Genomic DNA, 26,112 nt, shown 5'->3' with positions numbered 1-26,112 from the left:
AATATTAAAAACAGAATAATGAATGATAAGATTATTTTCTTGGTAATGCCTCCTAAATAGCGGTTAAATTAAAATTTAACAGTTCAAACTAAAAAGACACAGTGAGAGGAGTGTGATATTATAATAAAAAATAGATATTTGGTCTCTGTCCAGGTTCCTAGCACAGAGCTCCTAAAATCCTTGCAATTTCCTGAATGATAGGAGTATTTTTTATTATTCATAAGCCCCTTTCTGCCATACCTGACTTTATGTTAATGATGACTCTTGGTGGGCCTCTAGATAGCTTTAAGATAGGAACTAATTGCCAGAGAAACCAATCATGCGATTACAAGGCTGAAATTTCAGCCATCCCTTCCAACCTCCAAGTAGGGAGGGGAAGGGAAGCTGAAAACTGAGTTCAATCCCTAATAGCCATTGATTTAATTAATCCTGCTAACATAAAGGAACTGCCATAAAAACTCCTAAAAGGCAAGGTGCTAATAGCCTCCAGGTTGATGAGCACAATGTGGTGCTGAGAGGGTGACTTGCCCAGAGAGAGAGCATGGAAGTTGACTGCACCCCCTTGCCAATATCTTGCCCTAGATGGACCATTTCTGAGTTGTAGCCTTTATAATCAACGGGTGAATGTGTAAAGTTCCCTCCTGAATTCTGTGAGCCATTCTAGCAAATTATCAAACCTCAGGAGAGAGTCACGGGAAACCCTTATTTATAGGCTGTTGATCAGGTGGTCTGGGCAGGTGACAAGTGCAGGTGGCTGAAAACTGCAACGGGCATCTGTTGGGGGGGCGGGGGGTGAAGGGGGCAGTCTTGTGTAACTGACCCTTTAAATCTATAGTGTTGTCAAACACTGACTCCAGGTGGTTAGAATCAGAAGTGAATTGAATTGCTGGATACCCATTCGGTGTCTGGAGAACTAGAGAAGTCACTCTTGGTATAGGAAAAGCATCCCAGAAAGCGGGGGGGGGGGGGGGGGGGGGGGGGGGGTGGAACACAAGTAAAAGTCCTATAAATATTCAAGGATATTTATCACTGCCCCACAAATCCTCTAACATCCTCTCCTTTACCAGTAAGTCCTCATTCAAGTGAGTTGACTACAAATTTCATGATCTCAAAACCATTTTCACGTGTGGGTCTTGAAAATTTCAGAAACAAGGGTAACAATAACAAAATCAGGCTTTATTGCATAAACAGAACCTAGATGTTCTCCTTCATACCGTAGCCCTGTGGGATAAAACTAATAACATACATATATACATACAGGACTTACTAAGTAAACTGTCTAACATGTCTACATCCAAATCTGCAGATCTCTTTTGCTGCTGGGCTACTAATTGGCAAAAGTCCTGAGCAGCTCTCACAATATCTGCTTTTCCATCTTCTGGGGAGAGCACCCTCACTGCCGATCGGCAATTTAAAACTGGAGGAAGAAACAAACAGGTTAGGAAATAAAACATCCTGTTCCAGACATATTTCAAAATCCATTTCAAGAAATATTAAGCTCAGACTAACTAAAATAATAGTTCTTATAGTAAACAAGAATCATTTAAGTCCTTCAAATTCAGTATCAAAACATACCTACATACACCCCTCTGAAAGGACTCACACATCCCATCTGCATATGTATTTATATACTGCCTTCCTTTCAGAGTGCTTAGAGACCTTGTATCTCTGAGTGCATCCTCTAGAAAACAGGGATTATAGGCTAGTTTACAATTTTCACTCATCTAAAATGTCACCTACAATCATGGTACAGTTAGCAGTTACACAAGACCAAAATGAAGACTACGAAAAAAAATGTGTTTCCGTGGAATAGGTACTGTCCATTTTATCAGGCTCTGATTCTATGGGACTTATTTTATAATTGATAGGATTCTACATAACTGACAGCAATGCCAAATTCTTGTCTATCGACATGCAAATTCTTTCTTGTCTAGTAGAGGTTCAATTATCTTCTCTGTAATGCCACAGAAACACTAGTTTTGCTTCCATTTACATGTTCATTTCAATATTTCTGATCTAAAAGTATGTCCATTCTCTAGATTCTCTTTCGAACTAGTTACAAAATCCACCTGATACCTGGCTGTTTCTGAGTTAAATAAAATCTTTAACGTGTTTTTTTTTTTTTTAACATCTATGAAAGTCATAATTTTATTGTTTTCTGAAAATTATCTTTGAACAAGATGAAGAAAGCAAAGTCTAAATCTGATCATTAGAGATGGTGATAATAAAGATCTACAGGGATAACAGAATTTGCCTTGAAACACAAAACACAAAACTGCATAAGTTACTCAATTTCACACTCATGCTTACCTTGATCATCTTTGTCATTACTATTTGCAAATTCTGGTGAGTATTTGGAACAATCTAAGCCCAGAAGTTCCTGCTGCTGTTTTAAAATTTCATCCATCAATCTGGAATTATTTCTTTTGAAAATACCTTAAAAAGAAAAAAAAGTAAAGTAAATAAGTAAAGTAAATCCCAATTAGGTTAATTTATCCTCTTCAATAATTACTGGATGTTTGTTGTGAAAACACTGAACTCAGAACTGAATAAATTCCAAATGCAGTAGTAACTGACTGAACCTGAACTAGAATCTAAAGAAAAGTACAACAAAACTCTGTTAACACAAGAGTCTGGAGTCAGACTAATGTAAAAAAAAAAAAAAAAAAAAAAAAAAGGCAAGGGTGATTTCTTAGTCAGTATGCATATGATAAAATTAGACTGAGAAAGACATTTTAAGAGATCATTTACCTGAAACCTTATTTGCAGATTAAGAAACTGAGACCCAAAGTCCTGAAGAGTCTTGTCCAAGAATTTAAAAACTGCAGTAGTGATCTAAAGCCCTTCTCTTCTTGACTCCCAGTCCGATGAACTTTCTTTGCAGAGCCACCACATGTATTCAATACTATTACCTTAATGTGATTTTTTTCTTTTAAGATTTTTATTTATTTGAGAGAGAGAGAGGAAGAGAGTACGTGCACACATGGTGAGGGGAGAGGCAGAGGGAGGAGTCTCAAGCAGATTCTGGGCCAAGCCTGGAGTCCTACGTGGGCTTGATCCCACGACTCCAAGATCATGACCTGAGTGGAAACCAAGGATAGGATGCCCAACCAACTGTGCCACCCACACACCCCTTGATTCACCTTTTTTTTGATTCACCTTTTTAATGGTAAGGGGAATTAGTATGAATTATGTAAAAAGTAGAGAGAATCCACAAAAGTAACAAAATCAAAATTTAGTAAATTCAAACAAAGCATGGAAGACATATTACATGAAACCGTGTTTGATCCTTCAACTGTGCACAGAAAAGTTAAAACTTTTAACTGCCATTAGGTCATTGAGAAAGATGAAGGAACTATGTGACATAAAAATATACAATTAATAAGGAAAGCTTTAAAAACCAGTGACAAGTTTTTAGTTGTTTTCAGAGGATCAACTTTCTAGTGGCCATTGGCTTTTTACCCTTTATCCTATTCCTACTCCGTATTCTCAGTCAGATTTGACTTTAACAGCACTTCAACGATTAACTGGGAGAGAGAACACAACAAATATATATAAAATAACAGAGAATCTGCTGAATCTGCTGTATACACATGACAACCTGGTGGTATACATGTAACAGCAGTTCAAAGATAAAAAGCAGTCTCCCTTGGTAGGGAAAAGCTTTGTAAAATAAGCAAGACTTGAGAAACTTAAAAGAAAATGAAGAGGATACTGTTTTTCAGAAAAAAAAAAAAAATACTGAATACCCAAAAGACAGACCAATGTTGCTGGAGCAAAGGATCTGAGAAAAGGGGACAGGTCTAATTTTCATTTCATGTTGCCTAACAAACAGGTAACCAACAACATGCAATCAACGTGGGAATGGTGGAAATTTATAACTTTGGGAAAATTAACCTCTCAATTAACCTGACTACAGAGAAAGTCAGGCAGCAGAGTACTGTGATAGTCTATTCATAACTTGATGAAGCAACGGAAGGAGTTCATTAATAGAAGAACTGAGAGAATGAAGAGCATGACTTAATTAGAAATGAACACAAAATTCCATGGCTTTAATCCTAGCTAATAGAAAATAATCAACTTTTTTTAAGTGGGAAAATTCTAGCAGAGAACTGGTTTGAGGAAAACATAAGCTTAGTTTTAGACAGCTGATGATAGAATATTTAGGCAAGGGGTACTGAAAAAGTGATTAAGACAGGAGGGAAGCACATTCAAAAGTGTCATCCACGTGGGTAGAGATGTTAACTGTTTTGCTCACCAGGGGCCAGGACAGTGCCTGGCACAGAATACTCAACAAACAAATGTCTGCTGAATGTCTGCCGAAAGAAGACAACAGGACAGAGACTAGACTAGGGGGATCTCTTTAGGGTAAATGACATTTCAGCTGGCCTATGAAGAATTAATTAGAAGAACTGTACAGGGGTGGGGCTGGGAAGGTAACAACACAAGACAGAGGACAGAGATGGAGACATACATTTGGGAGTCCTCCTCCTCAAGGTGAAAGGCAAACACACAAGAAGTGAGAAATGAGATCTCCAAAGGTAAGGACGCACACATGGAGAAGAACAGGGGCCAAGGTCATGGCTCCTTTAGGAAAAGCCAGGAAATATAAAAGAACATTTCATAGTACCCATATCCAGAGTGAGATTAAACAAAAAAATATAGTCCCAAATACAAACAAAATTTTTGAAGGAAGGTGATTAATGTCAGAAGCCATTTGAAAAACAATGTTTAGTACAGTAACACTTGGGCAACAATGCAGATGTGTAGGACATAAACATCTTCAAGTCAATCGTAAAATTCACATGTACAACACAAAGGCATATACTACGAAACAACTATATGATACAGGCTTAGGAACGGTACAAGATTTCCAATTATTTATGCAAATAAAAAATAATTTAGACTACAATTTCAGTCTACATCATAGGTATCAATTATGGAAAGCATATGAATTTTAAAAACAATGCAAAATCTCCACAACACTACTGCCAGGACATGGAACTTAGTAAAATGTTAACCAAATCTATTTCTCATATGAGCTAAAATTATTCATTTTAATAGTAACCTACCAGTAGGAATCCTTGCTTTTGTCTATTTACACCACGCTGATCCCTTCCTTTGATACTCTCAAGACCTGCTTCAGTTCTCACTAACTCACTCATCTTTGCTGTAGCTTCCAGATTAAAACAGGAACACGTTACAGGCACTCTTGCTCTCTCCAAATCAGTGGGTGATACTCTTTATCACCAAAATGCTCATTCTCTCTTCTCAATCTGTATCCTTTCCTTCTTAATCTCTCTGAAGTGTTACCATTAGTGACTACCCTGCTTCCTTCTCAAAATTCTATCCTTACTCCAGCTTGTCTGAACACCCTTTCTTGGTTCCACTGCCAACCTGCTCCTTGGATGGCCCCTTCTCACTTCCCACTGAATCCTTTCCCACTTCCCACCTGTAACTGGAGGTTACTCCTAGAGTTCCTATGTCAGCCCTCTCTTTCTGTCCATGTGCTCCTCTTTAAGTCTACTCACCCACAGGACTGTACAACCACTCAGGGCCAGGACAAGTATAAGATGAGCGAGGCAAAACTTAAGGGGGCACTAAAAAACTCAGCAACTAAGATTAATAATAACTTAATGTAATGTCATTAACAACCTAATGCAAAAACATCCACCATGAACAAAACATTGTAATTTTAAGTAAATGCAGGATCAGCATTTTGTTAACAATTCCAGTTCATTCAAACTATCTAATTCTACCTGTGAGTTCTATGAGCATCTAAAAATGAACAAATCTAAAACTTGGCAGCTTATTTTTTAAAGCTAGTTCTCAAACACTTATAGCAAGTTTTAAAAAAATGGAGGAGTACCATAAGTGCAAGACTTATATGCACTTAAGGAAAAGGTCTAGATAGGAATAGGCAATATGAGAACAGTGAATGTATAAGACGGTAATACAAAAGGTGATTTGAAATCCTAACTGCTGTTAAGCTATCTATATAATCAGAAGGGGGAAAAAAAGTATAATCCTTTTTGTTGTTCTATTTCTAATAAAGGCACCAGTACCTGCCCAGTCACCCAGACATCTTCTCTACTCTCCAGTATTTTCACTGCCACCTCCAATGCCCTATTAACATGCTAAATCCATATGCTCTCCTACAGTAATATTTCCCATATCCATTTGTTCCTTGTCCCCAGTTCCAAGCAATAGTCTTTTTCTTTAAAATATTACAATCACCTTCCAGTAGGTCTTCTTACCCCTTCTAGCATGTATTACTAACTAGACTGAAAACCAGATTAAACTTTGGGTTCATCTTCAATCCTGACATATTCTAATTTTAGTATCTCTAATGGCTCCGAAAATGTTTACTGTACCAAAAACATACTGCTCAGATCAGTATTAAGATTGCAGCCTGTGTTCCATACTTGGTGGGTAGAAATAATTTGTTTATGAAACAAACGAATCTATTTCTCTGTAATACTTTATGCCAGCAAATTAGAATTGCTTTTTGTTCCCCCCAAAACATCTGACATGAGTCCAACCTCTGTCCTTTATGTTACCTTCCCAGCCCCGTGCCCTTAAAAACTCTTCAAAGGCCAGCTAAAATATCACTTATCCTCAAGAAGCCCTTCCCAATCCCATAGCCAGATATGCCCCATTCCTCCTCGGACTCACCTTCACCCCCTCCAAACACACATTTTATTCAAAACTCCATACTAAACAATATTTTACTTTTTATTATAACTTAATCCTCCTACAGAACTGTAGTTTTACTTAGGAAGTTGGGTCTTACTCATCCCTTTTCCCCTAAGGCACCTTCCACATAGCAGGAGTTCAATGTTTATTTAATAAACTGAATTATCAGTGCACAAAGTGCCACCTAACAACAAAACCTAAATGGACCTGTCACGGAATGGAATTTTTAAGAAGTCTCCAGGAACCTCTCACAATAAAAGAAGGTACTTCCTTAGCGCACAGAGGCAGAAATTCTGTTAAAAAGGAAGAATACACAGGAGGCACAGTTACAAACTTCTCTTTAATAAAGATGTTCGTAAAGTTATTTTAAACACAACCTTTGTTTTGGCTGATTTGGATGGAGAAATTAAATACAGAAGTCTAGTTCTTGAGAGGTATTAAATACATAAAGCACAGTATCAGCAAGATGATTCCTTATACCTCACAGCTTGCTCCATCCAGAAATCCTGGTTATACACCATGTTAACTCTCTCACTTACCTATAAACAATACTATCAACTTAAAATTTTCTTCAGGATTCAAAGTGTGCCCACACATATTTCACATGATACACAAGAAATCCAGCAAGATATAAGAGTGCCTTTGACTATGACAAGCAATTCCTCTGATATCATAGTATGACATTAGGCAAGTATTTATACTTGTGGAGTTCTTTTTCTCGTAATTCATCTTGTTTGTCCTCACAGGATCTAAACAAAAGCCAAAATGTTGTCATAAAAGAAACTACCACCAAAGTAATTTTATGTAAAAGGAACTTGAGACATTTGTTCAGAAATAACTGACCTAAGGGAAAACAATTACAAATACATTTTTGAGAAAATCCTATTTTACAGAATCATACAGTAATAAGCTAAAATAATTATTTTATCCCATCTTGTTACAGATGAGGAAAGAGACCCAAAAGGTCAAGCAATTGTCCTTGGTCAAGAGTCTAAGACTTTGGCCTGAAATCCAGGTCTTTTAGATTCTACTTATTCAGTTTAATAACTATTTCTAATCTTGATAAACAATGCTAAACCTACTTTACTAATATACCCATGAAATTTTTAATTCCCCTCTCCCAAAGTTGAACTCTTATTAAATACATAAAACTAGCTTTTTTACAAATAAGTGATATCTTTAGAAAGAACTAAGACTAGGGCTCTTTTTTAAAAGGCTTTTAAAGAAGGTTTCACAGGGCTAACAGTTATTTAAATTCCTTAAGAATGATGTGGGGATGTAAAATAAGTTTTTGCAATAATAATTTAAAGAATGTCATATTATGTTTTGTTGCTCTACAAGTGTATCTCACATACTCTCAATTTCCTAAGTGTAAACTACATGTAAATACAGAGAAAAAAGATATATGAAAGGACTATTTTTTAAAACACACACATGTACATGCACACATGAACATCTATAATTTCCATAAAAAATATAAACTATTATGCCAGGAAACTGGACTTCAGAAAGGCTACAATGTTTTTGGTATTACTTGATAAACTTTACCTGTGTACTTTGGGGGCCAAATGTGAACTTTTTATAGTCTTAAGAAATATCTATTTTAAATTCTAGTATTGAAATCTACTTACAATGCTCAATGTTTAGACAACAAGGTAAGGTAATGTCCCCCAACCATTCATCCTAAACTGAGTGTCCCCTAACCTTACCATCATAGCACTCCCAATGTTTAGTATTCCCCAGTCTTTGTTCTCATACATGTGTAATCCTGGCTTATATGATTAAGCAATTTTGTATCCTGTTTTCTTCACCTGTATAATATGTATCCTTCCTTGGTGCTATCTCATGATTATTACAATTGCATTATTTAACAAAAAAGTCTTTGCTGACTTGGTTTAGCTCTCAAAACTTAAAAATTAGTACTTCCAGACCTGAGATCATTACCGCTATAGCTATTGCATACTCTCTCAGAATTTAGGTTTTCATCATATTCAGGGGGAAAAAAATGGCAGTACAACTGGTGAACACAGAAATTAAGTGGAACAAAAGGCATTATATGAGGTCAGACAAAGGGTAGTATACAAAAGGGTCTATGGGCCTTGGTAATGAGCTGAGAAAATATTCCAAGTGTAATGGGAAGCACTTGGAAGGTTTTATTCAGAATTTGAATGATATTATCACAAAAGATCACCTTGCTGATGAGTGAAGAGTGGATTATACAGGGGCCAGAATATAAATGAAGACCAGTAAGGTGGCTACAGCAATAATCCAGGTAAAATATAGTAACTCAAACTGGGGTGACTGCAATGGACAACCAAAAGAAGTGTTCAATTTGGAACATATTCTAGAAGGCAGGCCAAGGAGGCCTATTTATAGATTACAGGCGTAATATGATAGAAGAGACTCACAGAAGAGATCTAAGTTTTTAGCTTGAGCAACTGGTTGAAAGGTACTAGTATTTTTTAAGATAAGAAAAACTGGGAGACAGGTCTGGGGTGGGAGGGAAATTCAAGAGTACTGTTTTGGACATGCTGAATGCCAAATAAAAGTGAACCTGTTAGTGAGTTGGATACGGGATTCTGGAATTATGGGAGAGATCAGGACTGGAGTTACAAATCCTGGTAAGAGCATTTAAGGAACACCTGGTAAGACTGGAGAAACCATCTGGGACAGGGGTCAGCAAACTACCTGTTTGGAATACAGTCACACCTGTTCATTTATAACTACTTTTTTGGCCTCACTGGCAGAGCTGAGTAGTTGTAACAGGGACCTCTAACCTACTAAGCCCAAAATATTTAGTAGCTGTCCCTTTAAGAAAAAGTTTGTTGCTCTTTAACCTAGAAGACAGAATGAAGGAGAACCACAAGGGCATATATACATATACGCAGTACAAAACTCTAGGACACCCCAACATTTAGAAGTGGAACAAATGAAGAGAAACCAGGAGGCTCAGAAGGAACAGAGAGCAAGACAGGAAGAAATCCAAGCTTATAGGATGTCATAGAAGCCAGGGGAAAACTATTTCAAAGAGAGTGGAATTAAGTATGTTCTATCCACCTATCAGATTATATACTGTATTCAGGTACCTTACTGTAGTCTTTTGAAATTTCTATTATATTCATTGAAATGACATTTTGGAATTAGAGGTTTCAATATTTAGTCTACCCTTTCACTCAAGCATGGGTAATACATTAACTGGGTAATACAACCAGGACATACATACTTCTTTCAAATTAAGTAAGAAGGACTTTAATTAGACAAGTATTCAGTCATCAAATATTCCTTAAATGCTGCTTCTTTTGAAATTTATGTGAAATGAATAATCAACGCCATAAAATGAGACTTTCAAAGCACATACTTAATATATCTTTTTTAAAATCCGAAATTAGAATGTTTACCATGGTTCTCCCTTCTCTTCTATAGAAACAGACTTCAAGAAACATCCAGCAGCAAGTATTTATAAGGACAAGGGAAGGGAGGAAAGAAAAGTGGGATAAACACTAAAACAATCTCTCTTAATTATAAAGCATCTAACCAGTTATGGAATTAATGTATTTCTTTATAAATAAATGCCCATCCTTCAAAATGGCCTACTTTCTATCCTTTTAAACTAGACACTGGGATCCCTGGGTGGCACAGCGGTTTAGCGCCTGCCTTTGGCCCAGGGCGCGATCCTGGAGACCCGGGATCGAATCCCACGTCGGGCTCCCAGTGCATGGAGCCTGCTTCTCCCTCTGCCTATGTCTCTGCGTCTCTCTCTCTCTCTCTCTGTGTGACTATCATAAATAAATAAAAATTTAAAAATAAATAAATAAATAAACTAGACACCTAAATAAGTTACCTAGTGGTTACCCTCACTTAATTTTTCTAACAACCCAATTACGCTATCAGAGGCAATCTTGAGAGAAGAAAATATATACTTATGAAGTATTTAAAATTAAAAAAAAAAACTACCATGAAAACTTTACATGACTAAAGCAGTCATAACAAAATAAATCTTAGATGCCATTAAACATTTTTATTTTGAGAGAGAGCCCCAGGCTACTTCACAGAACAGCAATTACACTGGAATAATAAGCATGGTGTAGCAAGGGAAGATACATGTGTGACGGTGGTACGGCATAATGCAACAAGTACCGGGCTTCCAGTTCCAACTCTTCAGCAAGAGAGATGGGTAAAATTACCAACCATGTGGGCTTTCTCAGCCCCTGGGCACACATTATAAAAATGAGAAGAATGTCTTCACAGACTCTGCTTACAGAACAAAGAAATGGTTCAACACAGAGCAGGAGTTCCATAAAATTAATCTTAGTTGATTAAAAATGTATACCCTGTGATTCATAGGATAAACTTTTGTATTAGTGGTATAAAGAAAATTCCATTTGCCTTCAAATATGTTACAAATCATTCCTATTACCTGTAGATAAGTTCCACTTTATCAAGGCTTTAAAATGACCCAACATAATTAGGAATAGTACTAAAAGTGACTATATTATAGTCATATTCTCTTACCAGTGAAAGTCAGTATAGCAAAATGGTTAGGTATAAAAGCTCTGCAATAAAATCTAGTTCAAATTCTAGATCTGGTCCTTACTAGATATGGGTCCTTGGCTTTCTAAGTGTCAGTTTCTTGATGTGTAAAGCTGCTAAGGATTTAATGCACTTCTTTGCATAATTTCTGGTAGACAGTAAGAATTCAACAATGACTATTCCTATTAAGTAAGGGTTTATTTTCAGACACAGATCCAGTACTATGGTTAAACAGAAGGGTACTCAAGAGAATGAGGTCATTTCTAAAGCCAAAAAAAGCAGAATAAAGCTTTTCAAAGTCAGCAACACTGGGGATGAAGTAGTTCAGAGGCTATCTAGGAAGTAGCAGGGTGGACATTATTATAAGGATTAATGGTAGCCTTTTGCCAGGTAGCTAACTCTGACACAAAAAGAGGACTTTCCAGGATGCTAAGATACATGTAAAATTCTGCACAAGACATGAACTACACAAAGCTGAGGACTAGGACCAGATGTTCCCTGACATGAGTTTCCACATTGAGGAATACGAGCACTCCAGTTTATATTGCTCATTATATCAAGATGTAATTGCAATACAACCGGACTTCAAAACTTCCAATTCTATGTTCCAAATACAATAAGAACAATAAGTACTTAGTAAAACCATATTTCCCAATGGCATCTGTATCACTGAGCAAAAACATAACTAGGGCAAATTATGTTCATTTCTCTCCATTATTTTAAGGTTCCTGGGTGCTCATGTTGGGAAACCAATGTACAACACCAAACTACACACTGTAGGAGAAGCAAATATGAAAAGGATAGATAGCATCTGTGGAGCTTACAATCCAGTAAGATGATCCAGGCACATATATATGACTACTGCTTTAGAAAACAGAAATACCTTTAGAGATACACCAAGTTCTGAGGAGATTCAAGGATAGAGCAAGAAAAGAATCGAAGAATCAAGACAGGCTACATAAGAGATGATAGGATGGACTTAAAAGGATCAATGACAGCCTTCTGACAAGTAGACAGCCATTTGTCAGGGAAAGGAGAAGAGCCCTTCCAATGGGAGAGAACGTCAAGTCCCCTAAACCTGGGATACAGCAAAAGGTATATGAAATAGTAAGAAGTAGGCCGGGGAGGCTGGGAGTACACTGGACATTTTTAATTCCAGTGTGAGAAATCTGTACCTAAAAACAATTTCAGAAGACACCTAGTACAGATTTTATGACTTTACAACTATTGAAGTAACACCAGAAAGAGCAACGCAGAACAAAGACTCCTGTTCTCTTGTTGCTGAATCCTCACACAGAAGGCAATGCCTTATTCTGGATCACTCCAACTTATGGGAACTAATACTAAGACCCTGCCCAGACTACCTCACGCATGAAAAGGAACATGAAGAACAAATAATTTGAAGTAAGGCAAGTAGCAGAATGTCCCTCAGTTTGTGCTACCATTAAACTTCAGCGTACAGAGGCAGTATGCAGTTTGATAAAAACGGAGGTGCTCAGGTCCCGCTCCCCTAATTCAGTCTGATCGATAATACCTTGAATCTCTGTTAGAAGCATCCCCAACGACTCACTCTTAGATGGTCCACAGGTCACATTTTGAAAAATCCTGCCCTACCGCAAAGTCCCCAGCATGGCACCGATATGGCCGGGCAGTAAGAACAGGTCCCATCACCAAAGATACTAACACATACCCAGACAACATGGAGCTAAGCGTACTTCAAGTGAGAGCCAGGCAAGCACAGCACCCCTAAGGCTGTAGCTCCAAAACCCCTGAATTCCAGTTTTTGTGCCAACCCAATTATGGTCCTTTCTTCAATTATAATCATGGAGTCAAATTAGGCAAATCCCTTTACTAGAATTCTGATGTTAAGAAATTCCTGAGAAAACAACTCCAATTTCTAAAATATGAAGCAATTACTGGCAGAAATTATTAGAATCAAGAAATATGGCAGGTAAACGAAAATAAAAAGTTCAGTTTTGCTGTCAAACCAAAATAAATATCAATGGGTCTTATTTTTTTTTAGTCTCAGGACAAAACATAATCTAGACCCAATTACAATTAATTAAAATGAATGCTTATTTAAACTCAAATTTTTAGGTGAAGAGGTACAGGCCAGGGAAAAATGTAAGATGGTACAGGAGCTTGTCTCCAAGATGCCTGCCGTCGTCAATCCCTGCCTACCCCGCATCCTTCCCACGACTGCCTCTCTCCCATCTTTCTGCACTAGCTGTTTTCTCATGGAGAGGTGAAATCTATTTCGACATTTTGGTTTGGGGCAGACCTCTGACTCTCAACTTCTCAAACCAAGAGAATACAGCCAAAGTAACACTGCAAGATTCCCTAAGCTCAGCAAAGACGCCTTGCAAACTTTGGCCTTTGGCCAGGTCACTGGGAACACTCTTTGAAGGAAGTCAACTATGATCTGACTACCATGAGGCCACTATTAAATGATAAAGTCCAAGCCAGCCATGTAGAAGGACTATGTGAAGGCAGATGACCAACCTGCCTTCATCTATTCCAACTCTCACAAAGCAGGCATCAGACTTATGACAAGAAATGTTTATGTCCCAGCCACTATGTGACTGCAACCTTATGAGGACCAATCCCCCAAAATAACTGACCAACTGAACTGAGTCAACACAGAAGTTGTTTTAAACCACTATGCCTTAAAAACAAAACAAAACAAAACAAAACAAACTAACCACTATGCTTTGGGGGTAGACTACAAAGCAATAGAACAGTCACCCAAGCCTTCACCCTACCTTATTTCTCAGCTTTTCTTTTCTTTACACAAACTTACATAGTATATTTACTGTTCCCAACACTACTTGGTGCTGTTGTTCAAGACTGTCTAATAGGAATGCTACCAATAGGGAATTCCCTATTCACATATAGAGAGGGGGGGAGGAAGAGACAGTGGGGGAAGAGACCAGGGCTGTGGCAGTGGGTAGAGGATGGAGAACACTACTGTTCATGCTAATTCAAATTCCACCTATTTTTGCAAGTGTCACCTCCTTCCTGGTTATGGGCATATGAGGGGTAACCCTGCTCCACTAGGAGTTTTTTCTTTCCTTAAACAGTCTCTGCCACTCAGCATTTATATATTATTTTTTAGTAGGCAATCTTAACTTGAGATATTTTAAGTCCTTGAGAGACACAATTTTTTGTATTTCTTTGTGTCCCAGTACTTCAAAAACCATAGTAAGGTACTCAATAAATATGACATTTGTTATTTTTTTTAAAGTTAAATACCAAAAAAAAAAAAAAAAAAAAAGTTAAATACCTATGCAGAAATAGATTTAAATAAAAGTCTGTTTGGGATAACTCAATAAAGCTTAAGCAGCTACACTTCCCTTAAAAAGGACAGTTTTTCTCACATATCCACACAGCTTCCTTCCTCACCTCCCTCAGTCTATATTCAAAGGTCAACGAGGCTTTCCTTGGCTACCCGACTTAACACTGCACCCCCTCTTCTACTACTGCCTTTCAACATTCCTATCCCCTTTCCCTGTTTTATTTTTCCTCATTTCACTTATGATCTACTTTACCACATATTTTGCTCATTCATAATATATGTAAGTTCCAGGAGCACAGGAATTTTTGTCTGTTTTGTCCACTGCTACTCCCATGCCCACACTAATACCTGGTATTTAACACATGTCCGTTGTTACTGCTGAATGAATGAATGAATGAATGAACCAAAACCAAGAGTGGGTAAATCAAAAGCCTCTTATTTTAAACAATGAAGTTATCCCCTTAAAAAATAACTAAAACTGCTTCTAGAGTAGGGCAAAAAGGGCCCTGAGTCTAGTCACTGGCAAGAACTTTAAAAGTCCTTTCTGTGTTCAGTCAATGGCAGGTTAGCTTGACTTCTTCCTTTTCATTAACAGTGGTTTTTCTTTCAGCAAATATGACAGAGGCTATTTCTGAACCACATCAGCAGCTCAGCAGCAGGAATTGCTGGAACAAGGAAGTGCAGCAATATGACAATCTGGGTTGGGAGGCACAGCCACCCAGGGAGACTGTGGAGCTAGACCTCCGCCTTCCCTCCGCCTTCCCTCCGCCTTCCCTCCTGGCACGTCAAGGTACTTGCTTTACAGCAACCACCTGTATACAAGGGATTCACCACACTGTTTAATGGCTTCGGATAATTTCCATTTCTGCTCCTCACTTCTTTCTTTCCCCGCTTCCTAACAGTCTCGTGATTTCTACTGGTCTGCTGACTTCTTCGGCAAGTCCCATAGAAATATCAGCCCCTATTCAACTTTACCCCTACCGGTTAACCCATCATTTGACGGTGACACGCTACTGAGTCACCAGACTCCTCTGCTGCCTGCGAGGAAGGGGACAGACCAGGCAAGAGTAACCCCGTCCAAGAGTCACTGTCTGGCCTCCGCCGCGCCGTTGGGACAAAACCCCACTCTTACGACCCACTTCCCTGACGAAGATTTTAAGGGAAAAACGAAATCAGACTGTAGCTTCCGCGGGGCGCGGCAGTCACTTCGGTGACCGAACTGGGGGGCTATGCTGTATGCTGGCAAATCGAACTCCAATAAAAAAATTAACATAAAAAAAAAAAAAAACCACCAACCATGGGACAGCTCGGGTGGCTCAGCGGGTTAGCACTGCCTTCAGCCCAGGGCATGACCCCGGGGTCCCGGGTTCGAGTCCCACGTCGGGCTCCCCGCGTGAAGCCTGCTTCTCCCTCTGCCTGTGTCTCTGCCTCTCTGTCTCTCTCTCTCTCTGTCTCTCATGGATAAATAAATAAAATCTACAGAAATTTAAAAAAAACAAACCACGTTCCTTTTCTTTCCTTCGGCAGGTACACCGAGATTACGGTAGGCACCACCTCTTGGCCTCTCCTTAGACTCCCCGGCTTTCAGGACCCGCGGAGGCCAAGCCTGACTTGGAGAGCCTTCCCCAACCTTCCCTCCGACTGCACTCAGGGTCCAGCCGAGGGCCTACTTCCTCGGCGAGAGCCTCTCTCCCGGGTCCTCCCAGCGGTTTCGGACTCGTTATTAACCACGTCGCCGACGCGCGCGGCCGCCTCCCGGGGGCCTGCGGGGCCGCGATGCCACCTTCCAAGGCACCGGCTTGGCGCGGCGCTCAAAGCTCCGGCCACCCAGCGAGGGCCCGACTCTTCCACCGACCGAGGCCGCCCGCGGGGACAAATAAATGCCTTCCCGCGACCAGAGCTTACAGGAGGGAAGCACTCTATCCAGCCCTGCGTTAGCCGCCAAGGACCGAGGACCGCGCGCCACCCCAGACCCCCGAAGGCTGGGCGACCGCCTGCGGTGCTGCCTCTCGAGCCCCCCCGCCCCCACCTATTTCCGGAACCGCGGTTCCAACGCCACCTGGCCCCGACCCTTCCCAGCCTCGCAGCGACCTAAGAGCAGTTCTGGGAATCTTCTCGGAGGGAATCACACCGGCGTTAACGGAGGGGCAAGCGCGGGACCAGCGCAGAGGCCGGTGACCCTCTTTTGTGACACTAGGGCACACTGATCCCGTCTGCCTTACTGGGGCGCTACAAAGAATAAGCAGTGTTGTGGGCTTGGGTTTTTTTTTTTTTTTGTCTTTTTTTTTTAATGCACAGAAAGCGGCTGACTCGAACACAGGGAGTCAGCAGGTGTTGGGGAAATCTTATCTCCCTTCCTCGAAAGCGCTGGCACCGTACTCTGCAGTTAAGGGCCTCGGGAGCGGGCCAGCTGGCGGAGCCGGCGAGCGGCACGCCCCGGATCCCTCCTGCCCGCGCCGGACCTCACCTTGGTGGTCGTAGACGCTAATGTAGGAGATGCCCACGGCCATGCACCACACCACGAGGCTCGCGATGTCCGAGAAGCTGGGCTCCTGCTCCTCTTCGGTGACCACCAAGCCCATGTGCACCGGCAGCTTCTCCAGGGAACGGCCGTCCGCGCGCCAGCGCAGCCGGGGGTGGGCGGCGGCCGGGCCCGGCCTCCCGCGCGGGTGCCGGGGGTGCGGGCGGTTCCTGCCGGCGGCCGGGGGCTTGCGGAGGGTGAAGCCGAGCGGCGCTAGGACCGCGGCGGAGGCGGCGCGGCAGCAGCGCCGCCAGATCCAGTTCCAGGTGCCGAACCGAACGCGGAGCCAGGAGGTGAGCGTGCGGTGCAGACAGAGCAGCGCGTGCAGCACCCGCCACACCAGCTCGTACAGCCCCGTCATACTCTCGTGGCGCCCGGGCACCCTCTCCTCCCTCCCTCCCACACCCGCGGCGCGACGGCTCTTTATCCAGCCCTGCGGCCGGCGCGGGCCATCGCTCCACGTTCCCCCGCCCCCCACGCCCGAACCCCTTTCGACTGCCAACACCTCACCTCGCCCCCGCCGCCATCTTCCTCCTGCCGCGGCGGCCCCGCCCCCACGAGTACATGGACAGTTCTGATTGGGCCGTGCGGGCCTCTGACGCGGCGCCCGGGGCCGCGGATGTGGCCCAAACCCGCGCGGCCAGGGAGGGCGAGCGCCTGCGAACGGAGCGGGCCGGGGGCCGCGGGCGCCCCCTCGAGGTGCGGAGGCCGAGGTGCAGACGCCGCCAGCCTGCGCGGGCAGGACACCTGGCTCGGAGGTGGGAACGCGCGAGGTCAGGGACTCCGCGTCCCTCGGGGCCTTGGCTGTCTCGTGCGGTCTCCTTTAATGGCTTCCAAGGAGTAGGCGTGGCCCGACGGGATTGGAAATTACGGACGCCAGAGAGAACCTCGGAATAGAAGGGAGCGTGCATCAAGTGTGAGGCTGGGGATGAGCGAGGGTCTCGGAAAGGAAGTGAGTGTGCAGACGCGGGAGCGTGCCCCGACACAGGGTCTTCGGTCAAGCCTCGAACCTGAGGTCCGTCCTTCCTAAAGTGCGAATGGAGATCTTTACTAATGCTTTTGTTTTTTAAGATTTTATTTATTTATTCATGAGAGACAGAGAGAGGCAGAGACACAGGCAGAGGGAGAAGCAGGCTCCCTGCAGAGAGCCCGATGTGGGACTCGATCCCAGGACCCCGGGGTCATGACTTGAGCCAAAGGCAGATGCTCAACCGCTGAGCCACCCAGGTGCCTCTTCATTCTATCTTCTTTTTTTTTTTTTTAAGATTTTATATATTTATTCTTGAGAGACACAGAATGAGAGAGGCAGAGACACAGGCAGAGGGAGAAGCAGGCTCCATGCAGGGAGCCCCACGTGGGACTCGACCCCGGGTCTCCAGCAGCCCGCTCTGAGCCGAAGGCAGATGCTCACTAAACCACTGAGCCACCCAGGGATCCCCCGAGATCTTTACCAATGTTCTTGCGACACGATTTTGCCTGTGTCTTTCCCCTCTGTATGGGATCCTTGCTGGCTGTCCGTTGCTTAATGCATAAAATGGGGTTCCACGGCCTGGCAATCGGATCGGTTTATTCTTTTGTTCATTCAGCGAGCGATGGCTGGCTACCTGTATGACTGACCCGGGTGACCGTCACTGGGGGAACCTGCCCGTGTACCCACACCATCCCCTTCACACAGCCTTATGCTCCAGCCAGTCAGGACTACAAAGTGTTCCTGCGGGCCAGTCTTGTACTTCCCTGCAGCAGGCCTGTCCCGTTTTTGCCCCTTTTGCTCTCTTCCTTTCTCCTCGATGTCTAGCTCCCCAGCAGGTATTCCCCAAGCCCCAACCCATTTCCTAAGCACCGTCTTCCATGCCAAGTCCTCAGTGAAAACTCCCTTGATGGGGCACCTGGGTGGCTCAGTCCATTAAGTGTCTGCTTTCGGCTCAGGTCATGATCCCAGGGTCCTGGGGTCAGCCCCGCATGGGCCTCCCTGCTCAGCGGCATCTGCTTACCCCCTCACTGTCTGTCCTTCCTCCCTGCTTCTGTTCTCCCTTTCTCTCAAATAAATAAAATCTTAAAAAAAAAAAAAATCCCTTTGTCCCCTAGCGGGAGATGTCTTCCTCCCTGTAAATCTCACCACTCCTTGTAAATTTCCCAGCTAATTTACAGCACTTTCCATCTTCATGTACAGATTTACCCTTGGAGAATATAGGGGTTTAGGGGCCCCAACACTCCCCTCCTCCTCAGTCAAAAATCCTAGTATAACTTTTGACTCCCCCAAAACTTAACTACTAACAGCCCACTGTTGACCAGAGCCTTACCAGTAACATAGACACTTGATTAACACGTATTTTGTATTTTATATGTATTATGATCCATATTCTCATAATAAAGTAAGCTGGAGACAAAGAAAATGTTATTAACAAAATCATAAGGAGAAGTACGTTGACAGTACTGTGCTGTAGCCAAAAAAAAAAAAAAAAAAAAAAAAAAAACCTACATCAGAGTGCACTCGCAGAATTCGTACCCTGAGGTTGTCCAAGAATTAAATGTGGGCATATACATGTAGTATTATTACGTGTTTATATAACACATATAAAACAATTTCATTTGTGTAATGCCTACCTACTCTTTGTTCTCTTAAACCCTTTCTCCCTTTGGGAAACATCTAATAACATCTTGGCTACATACCTTACTGTTCCAATCATTATCACTTTGTGGACCGGTCTCATTTTCCATGACCGACCGCTTTATTTTGAAACTGGAATCTCATGTTCCTCTCAAAGTTTTCCTCTCTTTGGCAGTTCAGCCTAAGGAACTGAAGGCTGAACACCACACATACCCTACACGCACTTCTACCTCTCTCAGTTTCCTCTGCACTTTTGACTCCCGTGATGGACAAAGAAGAGGGAGATGGGAAGGGCAGTGACCGGGAAAGCCTGCAGTCTTCTTCCTCACTAGCCACTGCTGGTGTTTATGTGATTCCAGGATGCTCTGCTAAGGAAGCCCCCGGGCACGAGTCCTTCTGAAATTTGGGTGTGGATTCCAAAGGACATCTCCTTACACACACACACACACACACACACACACACACACACACACTTAACCAAAGGGGTTCTATCTGACAGTACTCACCACCCCCAACATGAAGATCCTGGCTCCTCTCCTCAACTGTTTTGTTATTTCCTCCAAGAGTAACCAGAGGAAGGTTCACCGGTCTCCCGGCTTAAAAACATCCAGCCTCCAAGGGTGCCTGGGTGGCTCAGTCGGCTAAGCATCTGACTCTTGATTTCAGCTCAGGTCGTGATCTCAGGGTCATGATCTTAGGGTTGTGGGATTGAGCCCTGCATTGAGCCTCTCTGTCTCTCTGTCTCTCTCTCTCTCACTCAAATAAATAAATATTCAGCCTCTACAAGGAAGTAGGGAGGAGGCCTCCACTTTTCTTTTTCTTTCTTTTTTCGCGTCTTTCAGTAGGCTAGGGATGGAAGTGTCCAGTGGCTGCTCTCAAATTCTGGCTATTTCTCTGCACTTAGAATGAGGTAGGTTTCCTGCACCCCAATGTTTCTGGCAGCAACGTCCACAATAGCCAAACTAGAAAGAGCCCAAATGTCCATCGGCAGATGAATGGATAAAGAAGATGTGGTATTTATATATATAGAATGGAGTATTACTCAGCCATCAAAAAATGAAATAAGAGACTCTTAACTCTAAGAAACAAACTGAGGGTTACTGGAGGGTAAGTGGGTAGGGGGATTGGGTAACTGGGTGATGGACATTGAGGAAGGCACATGATGTAATGAGCAGTGGGAATTATATGCAACTGATGAATCCTTGAACTCTGAAACTAGTAATATGCTGTATGTTAATTAATTTAATTTAAATAAAACAAAATTTTAAAAAAGAAGATGATAGGTTTGATGCCTTTTGTTTTCTGCCACAATTCTGGGATAACAGGAAAACGTAATAATATCCTATTGGGCATATCCGTTCAATCCAAAGTTTATGCACTTCTTTCTTTTCCAAAGAATTTATTTTGTCATTTTCAAAAGAAAGTAGTGAATGGGGCACTTTTAGGAATGTTAGGGGTTCATATGAATATAACATAAATTTTGGACTTTTTTTTAAAGATTTTATTTATTTATTCATGAGAGACAGAGAGAGAGAGGCAGAGACACAGGCAGAGGGAGAAGCAGGCTCCATGCAGGGAGCCCGACGTGGGACTCAATCCTGGGTCTCCAGGATCACACCTGGGGCCGAAGGCAGGCGCTAAACCGCTGAGCCACCCGGGCTCCCCAAAATTTTGGACTTTTTTTTTTCAGCTAAAGTACTTTATTTTTTTTAATAATAAATTTATTTTTTATTGGTGTTCAATTTGCCAACATACAGAATAACACCCAGTGCTCATCCCGTCAAGTGCCCCCCTCAGTGCCCGTCACCCATTCACCCCCACCCCCCGCCCTCCTCCCCTTCCACCACCCCTAGTTTGTTTCCCAGAGTTAGGAGTCTTCAATTTTGGACTTCTTAAGCATAACTCCCAACACCAAGTTCTACCAAAGGCAGAAAACTGCAGAAAGAATTGCACAGCTTCAGAAAGATAGCAAGTCTCTGACATTATGGGGACATACATACTGTGTGATTCCAAGTGTATGACACTCCTGATAGGTCATATTGACATCCCTGCTATATCTCAGTCTGGTTCTGGTGCTTGTTCTTCTCTCTTCATGTTTTGTTTTTGCCTTTTAGAATGTGTTGAAAGTTTTATTTGAGGATTGGACGTGATCTACTTGGTGAAAGGAAGTGGTGTGAGCAGTCCTTTAGGATTGTGGTGGTGAGATGCAGAGGATGGGAAGGGTTCTGCACTCCTATGATCAGGCCTCAATCTTTTAGGGAGGCTGCACCGCTGGTCTGTGAACTCACAAGTGTTTTCAGTTCCCCAACCCACTCCCCCTCCCTGATGTGAGCCAGGATGGCTGGAGAGGGCTGGGGTTGGGTATTTCCCTTCCCCAGGACCAGATAAAAGCCCAGTAATTTAGACCATGATAAAATAGTTTCTCTGGAGAGCTCATCTTGTTAAGAAGAATAGAATGCTCTGGCATATTTCAAAAATGGTTGCTTTCTTCCTGCTGCTGCCAGAAGCGGTTTTGTCTCTATATTCACTCATGGTTTTTGTCTCTAATATTCACTTGGGAACCTGGTTAATTCTTGAAGGTAAAAATTACGTAGGTGTGGGAGACACACGTAAGAGTGTCAGCCTTTTCCACCCCACCCCCCAGACTTTTTAATTCTCAGTCTTGTCCACTCCAAGCCTCCAGCAATTTATCAGTTACAGTTTGGGTTTTTCTGCCATAGTACTGGTTCCTGAAGAGGTCCCTGCTGAGGGCTTTCTGCTCCTAAATTGTGATTCTCTGCATTCACCTGTCTCTCTAATATGGGGAGCAAGCAGTTTGCCTTGTGACCTCACTTCTCTTCTGGATCAAAAAAGAGTTGTTGATCTTTGAGTTTGTTTGGCGTTTTTATTTGCTGTTACAAGATTGATAACTTCCAAGCTCCTTACATGATGGATCATAAACTGTGAGTCTGCTACCAGTTTTTTGAAAGCTTTATTAGAATACAGCCATATCCATTTATTTATGAATTATCTATGACAGAGTTGAGTAGTTGCAACAAGGACTGAAAAGCCCATGAAGTCTCAGATATGTACCCTTAGATCATTTACCAAAGTTGGCCAGCCTGGCTTAGATTACAAAAGTACTTAAATAAAAGGGTCTTTATTCTGATTGGTTTCTAGAGGCTATAGAGTGCTTACATAAGTCTAATCTTCCTAGAATTCCCAGAAAATAAAAAACCCAAACTAGGTACTGGATTTTTAAAGGGGAAAAAAAAACCCTTTCTCACAGAAACTGCTAGGTCCAAAATCTAAAATAAGAATCCAAAATCTTTGGGTAAATCACACTTGTCCGATAGTTTGGGTTTTTTAAAAGTCTGTAAGATTATGCCTTAGATTTGTCTTCTCATAAAGAGACTAGTTAATCTGAACTTCCTGAGTTCTTGTACTATGTTATTGATCAGATACTTTTACTCCCACATAATGTTTAAAAATAGGAAAAATGTAAAATTATATGTTCAACCATTTAGCACCATGCAAGTTGTATGTCAGCATTATGATCTGCAGTATGTTATTTTATTTTATTTTTTTAATATTGTATGTATTTATTTGGGAGAGAGAGATAGTGAGAGAGAGCATGAGCTGGGGGGTGGAGGGAGAGGGAGAAGTGGGTGCCCCGCTGAGCAGGGAGCCTGACGTGAGGCTCGATCCCAGGACTCTGGGATCATGACCTGAGCCAAAGGCAGACGCTTAAATCCACTGAGCCACCCAGACGCCCCTGTAGTATGTCATTTTAAATAGAACTTCCAAGGCCCTTAGTTAACTTTAATGGTTAAAAATAATATTAGATCAGGTTAATTGATTAATTGGTATGAGTTACATAGAAAACTTCTAAGCATAGAATACTGAAACATATGTCACCAGTTATATATCTATCCACAGAGTAGATATATATCTTATGTGTACACTATATATATGCATATGTACATATATTGTATAAACACACACATATATATGCTAAAATAGATCTTAGTATATATACGTTAATGTGCATAGCTTATACTTCATATGTAAAAGATTGACCAGGGGCTCCTAGGTGGCTCAGTCAGTTAAGTGTCTGACTTCTGTTCAAGTCATGATCTCAAGGCCCTGGGATCCAGCCCCGGGTGGGGCTCCTTGCTCAGCAGGGAGTCTGCTTGTCCCTCTCCCTGCTTGTGCTCACGCTCATGTGTGTGCTCTCTCTCTCTTAAATAAATAAAATCTTAAAAAAAAAAGATTGACCAATTTGACTACCTAAAGTTTAAAATTTTTTATAAGACAAAAAAAAAAAAACATAAACCAAGCCAAAAGAAAAATGATGATCTTAGAGAAAATGTTAGTGATGTATCTGACAAAACAGAGATAATAGCCCTATTATATGAAGAAATCCTACAAATTGCTTTTTACAAAAGCAAAGACCTGATTTTTTTAAATGGGCAAGGTGTACAGATAGATCACTGACAGAAGAGGAAACACAAAGGCTCACAAGCATAAAAATGTGCTCGACCTCACAAGTAGTCAGTGAAGTGAAAATTAAAGCAATGACATATTGTTTTTTCACTCATCGAACTGGCAAAAAGTAAAGACTAAGGGTAAACGCTGATGACCATGTAGAAACATCTACAAACATTGCTGCTGACTTGGTACATTTGGAGGAGATAATCTTTGTAAAATGATTTGATAGGATAGGTTATAATTAAAAGTGCACATAACATAGGGATTCCATTTTGAAATTTCATTACATTTCCAAGTGAACAATTATCATGAGCTGCTTTTCATATAATACATGGACATTTATTGTCTATCAGACAGGATTATTTTTAGTGGCATTTGTGATTTTTTTTCTTTTTTGAATGGTTGGTAAATTAATCCTAAAGCAGAAATTAGTACTGTAAGCCTGAATAACAATGATCTAACACTGGGTAGGGCAGTTTGTGGGGTGGGGGGGTGTGCTGTGGGGAGAGAATAGGTGAGAAGGAATAACTATATCCTGAGTATTTTCTGAAACCAAGATAGATTGGGATAAGGACACTCTAGAGGCAATTGTCAGTGGCTGTTTTAAAAGTTGAATAGTGGCTATTAGATAAAATCCTCTGTATTGGATTCCTAAAAACAGTGTTTCGTGAAAGCCTATAGAGAATATTAGAACAATATTCTACCTTAGAGAGAAAAAGATAGGGAAATCCATCATACCAGCTCTTCCCTGTCAGAGCAGATACCATCTAGAATAAAGGCAATCCTAGAGCTCAGAAACAGTGCCAGTAATGTTACTGAATTGAACTGCTAAGATAATCTATTATTATTACTGGGATGATACCAATTCCACAAAGTTCATTCTTACCACTGTGCTTTGGGGCACGTTGACCATTCCCTGAGGTTTCAGACTAATAAGCTGGCAAGAATCCAATTTTCAACATTCGCTACATCACTATACGATGGAAAAACATTGAATTTCTGGTTGACTTGTAAAGATAGTAGTTTTTCATTTATGTGCACATTTGTTAGCAAATTTAGCTAAGAGCAATATAGCTAATTGACCAAATGATGAGTAATGTAACTGAGCCATGACCTCTGGCACAGTAGTTTTAAAAGAATGATTATTCTGTTTCTCAGGTGAAATCCTGAGATTGGCTACAGCCTCAATACCAGCACATTATTTGTTGAGGGGGACATAATGAACAACTAGAGAAAAAAGGGCTTCTTTTGAGAAAGAAGAGTTCTCTGAGCATTGGCCTTAGAGACATCTTTTTCATCTAAAACCAAGACATCCACGAACCATCAAGTCAGGGAGAAGATTCAGAGGGCAACAAAACAGAGGATTTGAGAAGACGAGTGAGCCCCTTTGCAAAGACCTTAGCAGAAAGCCTACACATCAAAAGAAGGCAAGTCTAGACTCGCTGCTATTGCATATATTGCATAACAGAACATTATAAAGTCTGTAAGGGAAAACTCTTTAAATTGTATAAACTCTGAGCATTTCCAATAGAAACTAGAAATGCTCCTGAAGAGACCATCAGCTCTGATAAAAGTAGTACTTCCTGTGTGACCATGTTTGTGTGCCAGAAAGGAGCATCTGTGCCTTCTATTGAGATCATTCATTTCAGTTATTCATTCATTTTGGTTATTCTCACTCCCTTTCCCAAGGCTGAGTGGAAGATTAGTCTTTCATCAAAGAACAATCAAGCCCTTACAGGGGGCAATTTAAAGGCTTCAACCAGGATTTGTATTACCAAGGGGGCAGCTACTGAGAGGGTTATAACGAGGCAGTGGCTCAGTTCTGACTTTTGGCAGGTCTAAGAAGGCATGAAATAGAAGAGGGAAAGCAGCAAGAGAATAAAAATGCTTTTAGGAGGGACACATACTATTCACTGTGTCATCCTAGGAGGTGCCATTTATATATGCCACTGTGTGATTGGCATCTGGGGAATAGGACAGTGAATGTCTCCA

The 26,112-nt window shown here is 41.6% G+C and overlaps 1 protein-coding gene across 1 annotated transcript in view; it reads right to left on the bottom strand.

Annotated features, from left to right (window-relative positions):
- The window catches only part of NUS1 (NUS1 dehydrodolichyl diphosphate synthase subunit), a 28,687-nt gene extending 11,239 nt beyond the window's left edge, over window positions 1–17,448 (bottom strand). The window contains exons 1-3 of the mRNA XM_025422846.3: window positions 16,989–17,448; window positions 2,311–2,436; window positions 1,268–1,417 (exon numbers count right to left, since the gene is read on the bottom strand). Coding sequence (XP_025278631.1) covers window positions 1,268–1,417; window positions 2,311–2,436; window positions 16,989–17,403 — 691 coding nt within the window. The 5' untranslated portion in view covers window positions 17,404–17,448. The remainder of the gene's footprint in view (window positions 1–1,267; window positions 1,418–2,310; window positions 2,437–16,988) is intronic.
- Window positions 17,449–26,112: the final 8,664 nt, after the last annotated feature.

This window comes from Canis lupus, chromosome 1 (assembly GCF_003254725.2).
Source record: "Canis lupus dingo isolate Sandy chromosome 1, ASM325472v2, whole genome shotgun sequence".
Lineage (NCBI taxonomy): Eukaryota > Metazoa > Chordata > Mammalia > Carnivora > Canidae > Canis > Canis lupus.
The sequence above is the reverse complement of the archived record's forward strand: the minus strand, read 5'-3'. Positions and strand labels throughout refer to the sequence as shown.